Genomic DNA, 10,865 nt, shown 5'->3' on the forward strand with positions numbered 1-10,865 from the left:
CATGATATGCTCCTGAGTTCTACATGAGTTTTGTATATGCCATGCCATTTTTACAGAGGTGCTTTCCATGTATTTTTGTGACATGTGTGGTGACTAGCACAAGCTTGCAAAGTAGTGCATTCGTTAATGCTGATTTCAGGGACTTAGAATTTCTTCAAGTCCTTGATCTGTTTTTATCAATATATCATATGTTCATGTTCTTACCTAGTGATCCGTGCCTCTTTTGAGGATGATTCATAAGGATGTTTTGTTAACATTGTGGTGCTTTATCCATCCATGTCTTTCTTTGCAATTAAGGAGCACCCTAGCTTGAGTCAATCGAGCTCTACTTTTGCTATTTTTCGTGAATCCTGGCAGATTGTTGACTCATTAGCGATTTTGCCGAGGATGTTGTTACTGATCCGTGCATGCTATGTTGTTGTTCTTGCCATGCCTAGCTTCTATGATATGTATTCTTGATGGGTGTATGCTTAGTTGGTCATGCCTTGCTCTGTAGTGAGTGCATCGAGCTCGTAAACATGCCTACTCGTTAACAGATTTGCATGCTCCAGTTTTTCACTAAGTCTGTAATCTGATTATGTTTTTGCCATGTTCACATGCTTGCAATTGTATTTTCTGATCCCTTTTGGCTCAAGGTCACTAAGGGACTTTTGTTAAGTGCTTTGAGTAGCTTCATGTCATGCCTTACTTTGCCATGTTAAGTTCCTGTAGCATATAGTCGTGCTCCAAAGTGCGCTACCTGATCTGAAATTTCAGGCTTGTGTTAATTTCACTAAGTCTGAAATCTGTTATCGTTTGCACTTTTGCCATGCTTGTTTGAACCTGTTAATGGATGAATTGGCCGTAGCTCAGTGTTCATCTTTTGTCAAGCATCATGAGTGGATACCTACCATGTATTTTTTTTCATGTTTGAGTGCTGTAGCATAATTATCTTGATGCATTTAGATGGCTACTTGCTGTTTATCGCAGACCGGTGCCATATTTGTTTCGCTTGCCATTTCCAAACCGTGCATCCGATTCCGGTGATCTTTATATCGATTTCAACAGAAATCACCTCACCTTTCCAGTGGCACTCTTGGATTTCCAAGTTGAGGCCAGGTTCAATCATTCCTTGTCAAATATTGCATATGCATCACATATCGCATCCCGCATAGCATACCATGGTTGCATCATGTTGTTTGAGCTTTGCACGTGGTTGATTGTGTTACTTTTGCTTGTTTGGGTAGAGCCGGGAGATTAGTTCGCTAACGAGGAGCCCGTTGAGTTTGCTTACGAGGATCAAGTCAACTCTGACAACTTTGCAGGCAAGATGATCATACCCTCGAAATCACTTCTATCTTTGCTTGCTAGATGCTCTCTCTTTTCCTATGCCTATGCTATGATGCCTACAACTTTCTTATAATGCCTCCCAAATTTCCATGTCAAACCTCTAACCCACCATGTCCTAGCAAACCTTGATTGGCTATGTTACCGCTTTGCTCAGCCCCTCTTATAGCGTTGATAGTTGCAGGTGAAGGTTGGAGATCGTTCCTTGTTGGAACATTGTTTCTTGTTGGGATATCACTATATTATTTTGTTATATTAATGCATCTATATACTTGGTAAAGGGTGGAAGGCTCGGCCTTTTGCCTAGTGTTTTGTTCCACTCTTGCCGCCCTAGTTTCCGTCATATCGGTGTTATGTTCCCGGATTTTGCGTTCCTTACGCGGTTGGGTGATAATGGGAACCCCTTGATAGTTCGCCTTGAATAAAACTCCTCCAGCAATGCCCAACTTTGGTTTTACCATTTGCCACCTAGCCTCTTTTTCCCTTGGGTTTCCGGAGCCCGAGGGTCATCATATTTAAACCCCCTCGGGCCAGTGCTCCTCTGAGTGTTGGTCCAAACTAGAGCCCTGTGCAGCGCCCCCTCGGGGAAACTCGAGGTTTAGTTTTAGTTGTATGGAGAGCTCATCTGAGTGTGCCCTGAGAATGAGATATGTGCAGCTCCTATCGGGATTTGTCGGCACATTCGGGCGGTGTTGCTGGACTTGTTTTACCATTGTCGAAGTTGTCTTGTAGAACCGGGATGCCGAGTCTGATCGGAATGTCTCGGGAGAAGGTTTATCCTTCGTTGACCGTGAGAGGTTGTGATGGGCTAAGTTGGGACTCCCCTGCAGGGATTTGAACTTTCGAAAGTCGTGTCCGTGGTTATGGGCAGATGGGAATTTGTTAATGTCCGATTGTAGATAACATGAACCTTAATTTAATTAAAATGAATCAACCGTGTGTGTAACCGTGATGGTCTCTTCTCGGCGGAGTCCGGGAAGTGAACACGGTGTTGGAGCAATGTTTGTCGTAGGTTGTTCTCTAGTTCTTCGTTCGTGCTTTGCCTTCTCTTCTCGCTCTCTTTTGCGAACAGGTTAGCCACCATATATGCTAGTCGCTTGCTGTAGCTCCACATATTACCTTGCCTTACCTATTAAGTTTAAATAGTCTTGATCGCGAGGGTGCGAGATTGCTCAGTCCCTGTGGCTCACAGTTTACTTTCAAACCAGATGCAGGGCCCGATGACTCCATTCCAGATGATGCGCTTGAGCTCAAGTGGGAGTTCGACGAAGACTCACGCCGTTACTATGTGTCTTTCCCTGATAATCAGTAGTGGTGCCCAGTTGGGGCGATCGGTACCATGTCGCTTGTTGGGGTTGATCTTTTATTTTGGTGTCGTAGTCGGACCATGAGTGTATTGGATGATTGTAATGTTATTCATGTACTTTGTGTGACGTGGCAAGTGTAAGCCAACTATGTACCTTTTCCCCTATTATCTATTTACATGGGTTGTTGTGAAGATTACCTTACTTGCGACATTGCTTTCAATGCGGTTATGCCTCTAAGTCGTGCTTCGACACGTAGGAGATATAGTCGCATCGAGGGCGTTACACCACTTTATGCATCAAGTGCATGTCGGTCGGTGGAACCTGTCTCACGTAAGAGTACGTGTAAGGTCGGCCCGGGCCGTTTCATCCCACAATGCCACCGAATCAAGATAAGACTAGTAACGGTAAGCAAATTGAACAAATCATCGCCCACAACTACTTTGTGTTCTACTCGTGCATAGAATCTACGCATAAACCTGGCTCTGATACCACTGTTGGGGAACGTAGTAATAATTCAAAATTTTCCTACGTGTCACCAAGATCAATCTAGAAGATACTATTAATGAGAGAGAGGGGGTGCGTCTTCATACCCTTGAAGATCGCTAAGCGGAAGCATTAGAAGAACGCGGTTGATGGAGTCGTACCCGCGGCGATTCAAATCGCGGAAGATTCGATCTAGCGCCGAACGGACGGCGCCTCCGCGTTCAACACACGTACAACCCGGGGACGTATCCTCCTTCTTGATCCAGCAAGGGGAGAGGAGAAGTTGAGGGAGAACTCCAGCAGCACGACGACGTGGTGGCGATGGAGCTCGTGGTTCTTCGGCAGAGCTTTGCTAAGCACTACGGAGGAGGAGGAGTTGGAGGAGGAGAGGGCTGCGCCAGGGGAAGGGTGCGGCTGCCCTCTCTCTCCCTCACTATATATAGGGGAAAGGGGGGTGGAGGAGGCTCCCTAGGGTTCCCTAGGGGAGGGGCGGCGGCCACAGGGGAAACCCTAGATGGGTTTGGGCGCCCCCACCCCTAGGAAACTTGCCCCCCAAGTCGGGAGGGGCGACTGCCCTAGGGGAGGCGCCCCCACCTCTCCAGGTTACGTGAGAGGGGGTGGGAGGGGCGCACGGCCCCTTAGTGGGCTGGTGTGCCCCCTCCCCTTGGCCCATAAGGCCCCCCCAACGCTTGTCGGGGCCTCCGGAACACCTTTCGGTCACGCTGGTCGTCACCTGGTACTCCCAGAACAATTCCGGACTCCAATACCCTTCGTCCAATATATCGATCTTCACCTCCTGACCATTCCGGAGTTCCTCGTCATGTCCGGGATCTCATCCGGGACTCCGAACAACCTTCGGTAACCACATACTAATTCCCATAACAACTCTAGTGTCACCGAACCTTAAGTGTGTAGACCCTATGGGTTCGGGAACCATCCAGACATGACCGAGACATCTCTCCGGCCAATAACCAACAGCGGGATCTGGATACCCATGTTGGCTCCCACATGTTCCACGATGATCTCATCAGATGAACCACGATGTCGGGGATTCAATCAATCTCGTATTCAATTCCCTTTGTCTATCGGTATGTTACTTGCCCGAGATTCGATCATCGGTATCCCCATATGTCGTTCAATCTCGTTACCGGCAAGTCTGTTTACTTGTTCCGTAACGCATGATCCCGAGGCTAACTCCTTAGTCACATTGAGCTCATTATGATGATGCATTACTGAGTGGGCCCAGAGATACCTCTCCGTCATAAGGAGTGACAAATCCCAGTCTCGATTCGTACCAACCCAACAGACACTTTCGGAGTTACATGTAGTGCACCTTTATAGCCACCCAGTTACTTGTAACGTTTGGTACACCCAAAGCATTCCTACGGTATCCTGGAGTTGCACAATCTCATGGTCTAAGGAAATGATACTTGACATTAGAAAAGCTTTAGCAAACGAACTACACGATCTTGTGCTATGCTTAAGATTGGGTCTTGTCCATCACATCATTCTCCCAATGATGTGATCCCATTATCAACAACATCCAATGTCCATGGTCAGGAAACCACGACCATCCATTGATCAACGAGCTAGTCAACTAGAGGCTTACTAGGGACATATTACGATCTATGTATTCACACATGTATTACGGTTTCTGGTTAATACAGTTATAGCATGAACAATAGACAATTATCATGAACAAGGAAATATAATAATAACCATTTTATTATTGCCTCTAGGGCATATTTCCAACAGATTATGACAGTAGAGTCCAAGCCTGTTTGGCTGTCCATCCTTAAGGCCAAATATTTTCCCCATTCTAGTCTGTTGTTTGCCACAGCGCGTGGTGGTTCGCAATTTTGGAAGGCCCTAGTGAAAGTGAGACCCATTTTCCAGGCTCACGTGAAGTTCGTAGTGGGAGATGACGCCTCCATTAGGTTTTGGCTTCACTGGTGGTGTGGAGATTCACCGCTCTCTGTGACCTTCCCCACCTTGTTCTCGTATTGTCCTAACCCGGATATATCCATCGCGGAGCTGGCGGCCAACAGTTGGGATTTGGTCTTTCGTCGATCTCTTTCCCCTGAAGAGTTTGAAGAGTGGCAACATCTTACTGCCATCTTCCCTACGCTCTAGGAGAACTTGGATTCGGTGACCTAGCCACACTCTTTCTTTTGGTCGTTTCTCGGTTAAATCCTTATATTCTAAGCTCATTGGTGGATCCCCTACTAGCAGATTCTCCCAGGTTTGGAGGGCTCGGATCCCCCCGAAAATTAAAATTTTTCTATGGCAAGCTATTAGGGGTCGTTTGCCTGCGGCTGACCAAATTCGTAAAAAGAATGGTCCGGGTTCGCAGTTTTGTGCCCTTTGTGGTGTGGTGGAGGATATGAATCACATTATCTTCAACTGTGTTCTTGCTAAACTGATTTGGAGTTGTGTTAAAGAGTGGCTCCAGGTCTCGTGGGACCCTTCCTCCTTCTCTGAACTCCGGGCCCTTGCTAACTCCCTGTCAGGCGCTACCAAACAAGTCTTTTGGGTTGGTCTGGGAGCTGTTTGTTGGTCCCTTTGGACTATTAGGAATAAGTTTACCATTGAACATGTGTTTCCTGCTAAACCTGCCGACTGCTTATTTAAATCGTGTGCTCTCTTGCAGCAATGGAAATCATTGACTAAGGCGGAGGACCAGGATCCTCTGAACCTGCTGATCTCTAAAGTTCGGGCCTCGGCGTCTTTTCTCTGCAGACAGGAGCAGGATGCTTACCTGGTTCCGCGTGTTCTTTGCCTAGTTTGTCTTGGGGTTTGAACTTTCTTTGGCCTGCGTACCGTGGCTGGCCAGGGTGCCATGTACCTCTAACTTTTTTCGGATGGGCCCATGTTTGTGGCTCATCCCGTATTTCTGTCTGATTGTTTATGTGGGTTGCTAATCTGTCTTTTGGCTTTATTTATAAAGTCGGGCTCATGCCTTTTTTCTAAAAAAATATTCTGCATGTTGGCACCGATGGGTGTTTACTTGGAGACATCAGTCACTGTTCGTTGCTTCTTGCATTAACCAGTCGCGCTGCTAATCCTGAAGTCCTGCAAACTTTTTGTGCAATAACTACGAAACTGACGTTTCAACGATCATCATCGCGTACGTTTCTTATAGAGTCGCTGCGGCTGTCGGATCATGTGTCGATCAACTCGTTCGGTGCTTCCCGTCAGATCACTTCAGCATCGTTAGCACTGGAGCAAATAACTCCATTGTCAAACCAATCCTGCTGTCCTTTTGAAGAAAACATGGCGCGTAACTACACGTTTGGCGGCTTGGGGAAGGACAAAAGCATCAATGTGGGTACTATGTAGTTCAGCGCTTCATTTTATTTAGAGCATCTGCGACCGGATCTTCTTCGTCCGCCCCAAACACCCGGACAAGCTACCCAGTCACTACCCAGATGTAAAATTATCACCCAACGGGGCTCCTCATACCTAGCCCAAACGTCTAGGCTGTCCGACAAGCATCATATCCAACCCTTTTGTAGAGCGGATATGGGGAAACCTGGACGCGTTCGGAGCAGGCCTCCACGTCGAATCAGCCTGCTCTGGCCCACGCCGCCCCCATCTCCGTCCTCACAAAAATCACATCCGACAAAAAGCCCACTCTAATTCAGTCCTCTCGACCTCTCCGCTCCCCTTCGTCTCCTCTCCTTTCACTCAATCTCCCCTTCACCCCCTCCGCCCCTCCGACTCCGGCTTCGACGAGATCGACTGGGTGGGGCTGGTCAACTTCGACTCGTCAAGCTCATCTGGCCCGGACGAGGAGTTCGCGTTCCACATTGCGCTCCGGCGCTCGCAGATGGATCGAGGCGGGGGCTCCTCCTCGACGGCGTCCCCGAGATCGTGGGTGAGCAGCTCGTCCACCGCAGCGGCCCTACGCGCTCTCTGCCATCCACGGCGAGGCAACAACACGAGCAACGACACTCGGCACCGCCAACACCCGCCCCTACTGGGAGCTGTTGGGTGTTGTTGCCCACAACCCCAGCCCGCTAGCACGGCAGAAGCAGCCAGAGACGGCGGGCCGCGCCTACTGCTAGGCGATGAGGCGGCAGCGCATGGCGTAGCGAGGCGCTGTTGCGTGTCGTCCAGATCTGTGTCGGAGTCGCTTCCACCCGCCAAGGATGATGATGCAGCTCCCCTCGCAATCTGACGGTCATACACCTCTGCTGAAACGGATGCCCGTTGTCAACGTCGCAAGAACACGTCTACTCTCCACAAGACGCTCAAGTAATCGACGAAGTTGGCGTGACAGAAGGAGGTGTCAGCGGAGATAGCCTCCCGGCTAGCGATGGAGCAGAACCGCAAAGCCCGCCGCATGACAGGTTTCCTCATCTCGTCCTCGTCCTCCTCCGACGATGACATCGACACGACGGACGGCGATTCGCACCCCGCCGCGGATGCATACATCGAGGACAGCCACTAAGACCCCAAGGGGAAGCGGCCGGCAAGGAAGTGGTGAACTCCGTTTGCTCCAATACTATGTTTATATTTTAGTTGTTTTATTATCTTCTATTTAGGCTGAATTTTGAACTCCGTCGGTCCTTTTGGAGGAACTATGTTGCTGACCGACGTCCGAATTGCGGTGTTTTTATGCTATCCCATATGATCTACGTAGTATGTATGGGTTTGTATGAAATATGGTTTCAACTTCTCAGGTTTATGGTTATGGAGGGTTCAAAACGGCTTCATTGATGTCGTAAACTTTCAGACTTTCACACTACTTATTACTTCCTCAGTCCAAAAATATAAAAACGTTTTTGGCACATGCCAAAGTGTTACTACGAGCTAAGACATACTCCCTCCGTCCCAAAATATTGTGGTTGTAGTAACACTTTAGCAGCTCGTAGATGTCATCAAGAAAGAAAATTTAACAACTAAGCATGTACAAAATTCGGAGACTATCCAGCAATTTGCAACAACTGGTATCTTACACCACCGTCCGTCCGCCTCCATCTCATAGATCAGACGATCACCACATCCTGTCCAAGTAATAATCTCTTGCCGCGTCGTCGCTGAGGTCGGAGCGGCGCGTGTGGGTGGCATCCGAGCTGTGGAAGCAGAGGCCGCCATGCTGCGTCCGCGTGCACATCGACTTCCTCGGCCCAGCATCCCGCTGGGTCAGGCTCGCCCTCGGCGCATCCTCAGGCTGCCTGGGCGCGCTGTGGCACCGCAGCCTCGCCGCCGACGAGGCCGTGCCCGCCATGTACCGCGGGCTCGCGAGCAGGTCCCGGTGCCAGGCCGGCCGCGCCGCCAGCCCGTCCACGCTCTTGGCAGGCGAGTCGTACGTGTAGGGCGCGTCGGGCCCGCCGAAGCGGGGCGTGTTCTGCGCCGTCTTGGCGAGCCTGACGGGCTCACGCCGGGTGCACAGCCGCGGGGGCTGCTTCACAGACCGCGGCGAGAACGGCAGGGCCACGTCCGGGGCGAGGCGGCCCGACGAGCGATCGGTGGCGTACCGGCCGCTGCTCACCATCCGGCTGGACCGGGAGCGGAGGTGGCACGTGTCCATCTCCACAATCCGCGGGCTGCGCTCGTAGTTGGAGTCTGTGCTGTCGGACAGCCTCCGGCGGTGCCCCGGCTTGGCCGGCGGCGTCCTCATCCGAGCATCTTGCGCAACGATCCTCTCCTACATTGCGAAAAACACGCCGCAGAAAGCACATCAAACTCAATATACATCCCTGAACTCGTGATCGTTGATCAACACGAACGATGAGTTCAAATTCGGGGCCTGACCTGCTCCATGGATTTCCGGTAGGAGGCGCTCTTGAATGCGCGGGAATCGGCCTGCAGCCGCATGAGCGCCTGCAACCTGTGCAGAGTCGTGGCCGCCTGCTTCCTCACGAGGTAGCCTCGGACCAGAGCTTGCAGCTTGACGAGTGATCTGAGAGCGCGGAGCGCCTTCCTAGCCTGAAGCCATGCATTATTGTCACCGAAGATTCAAAACTTAAACCAAAACAACTTGCATCGGGCCAAGGACTAAAGAACTCAGCTTGGCCAAATAGGATCATGTCACAACTGCGTAATCAGTAACCACTACACTGACACCGAACCAACATAATAGAGCTTATTTATCCAGAGAAGTCGCTGCTGAAGGCCCGAAGCAGAGTAAAGAACTGCGCAGCCGATCAAGATCAACGTGCCGACTTTGCACAGGGACAGAGGAAGAGTTAACAACTACTACCAACTGTCCATCATGGAAAGGAACATGACCAGCGGTGACATCACATACAGCGACGTTTAGCCCGCTAATCCAAACAGATAATACAAAAATAACTGACGGGTCTGGCATAAACAGTGTGAACCTATCCACTAAAATAATTGGTGGGAGGATCTGCATCGTTAACGTCAGAATTCGGGCGCACACCGGGACTGTTCAAGCCATTTCAGCACGCCGGATAGCAAGAAATGATGAACATAGCCGAAGCTCGGACACGCACGCGGTCAGCAGTATCCCAACCAACTTATACAGAGATGACGTACGATGGAGATATGAATCAACGGGATGATGATCAAGAGCATACCAGGTAGCCTCTGAAGGCTTTCTGAATCACGACGGCCGCCTTCTCCTCGCGTGCTCCCGCCTGCTCGCCGCCGGCACAGCGGCATGGCTTCACCTCCAGCGCGGCGGCGAGAGGCTCTGAGGGCCGCTTCCCGGCGTCAACCCCGCTCTTCCTCTGCTTCACGAAGCTCCATCTCTTGGTGGACTCCTTCACCGCCGCGTCATGCCAGTCGGTCGCGGCATGGATCTCCTTGCCGCCTCCGTGCGCCTCCTTCCTGCCCGTGAGCAGCCTCTTGAGCCACCGCATGGCACGCCCCATCTCTGCGGACACGAACAAGCGTCAGCGCAACGAAGCGTCAGTAAGATGAAGAATCTCAGAAGGAGAAGGCACTACTTAGCCCACTATGCCCGAGGGCGCGGCGCACTGGCGCAGAGGCTCCTCCGAGTTGAGTTGAGTCGAGAGAAAAGGAGCTTTTGGGGACAGGAAGCTATGGGAGGAGAAACCTAGAGGAAGGACGGAAGAAACACAGCGAGGGCTTATATACAGCTTGTCGACTCCGTACGCGACATCACGGCTCGTGCAGTATTAATTGGAATGGAAAAGGGAAGGGCGATTTGTACGCGAAATCCAGGAGAAATGAACGGGGCCGACTGGAAAATGAGAGAGAGGAAAGGCACGAGATTAAAGCAGGCAATCAACCCGCGGTTGCGGGGCAGGTAAGGGAGCAGCGGCAAAAGATGGAAAGGCCGGTGGCCGGAGCGGAGCGGCGAAGTTTACGTGAGTCACTCCAGCCCAGCCAGCCAGCCAGCCCGGAAGAGGAAACTTTGCAGCGCATCAACCTCGAACGGATAACCGCAGCGGCGGCGAGCGGATTACTCCTACTACTTCTACTCCAGCGGGCGGGGAGGGAGAGGCGGGAGGGATATAGGTGGGAGAGCGAGCACAACTGACGCGTGGGTCTCGGCACCACCGGATCGCGAAGGAGACTGGTAGCGCCACCGCCGAGCGCGCGCGCGCAAGCCAACAAATGCGCCGGCCAAAAGACCAACTCAAGTCCACATATGTACGTACGTACGTACGAGAGCTAGCAGTACCGACATGCGCCGCTGCTGCACAGTAGATAGAAACAACAACAAGCCGCCGTTGATCAGGCAACCTGGCAGTAGACGGCAATGCACAATCATTCACTCGCGACCGCCTCCAAAACGGATCGGTCGGGGCT

The 10,865-nt window shown here is 51.1% G+C and overlaps 1 protein-coding gene across 1 annotated transcript; it reads right to left on the bottom strand.

Moving 5' to 3' along the window:
- Window positions 1-7,838: 7,838 nt before the first annotated feature.
- Window positions 7,839-10,585, bottom strand: LOC125544638 (protein IQ-domain 26-like). The gene is made up of 4 exons (XM_048708382.1): window positions 10,037-10,585; window positions 9,665-9,963; window positions 8,877-9,050; window positions 7,839-8,769 (listed from the first exon to the last, which is right to left on the bottom strand). The coding sequence occupies exons 2-4, from the start codon at window positions 9,959-9,961 to the stop codon at window positions 8,116-8,118; spliced, it is 1,125 nt and encodes a 374-aa protein (XP_048564339.1). The 5' UTR covers window positions 9,962-9,963; window positions 10,037-10,585; the 3' UTR covers window positions 7,839-8,115.
- Window positions 10,586-10,865: the final 280 nt, after the last annotated feature.

This window comes from Triticum urartu, chromosome 3 (genome assembly GCF_003073215.2).
Source record: "Triticum urartu cultivar G1812 chromosome 3, Tu2.1, whole genome shotgun sequence".
Classification (NCBI taxonomy): domain Eukaryota; kingdom Viridiplantae; phylum Streptophyta; class Magnoliopsida; order Poales; family Poaceae; genus Triticum; species Triticum urartu.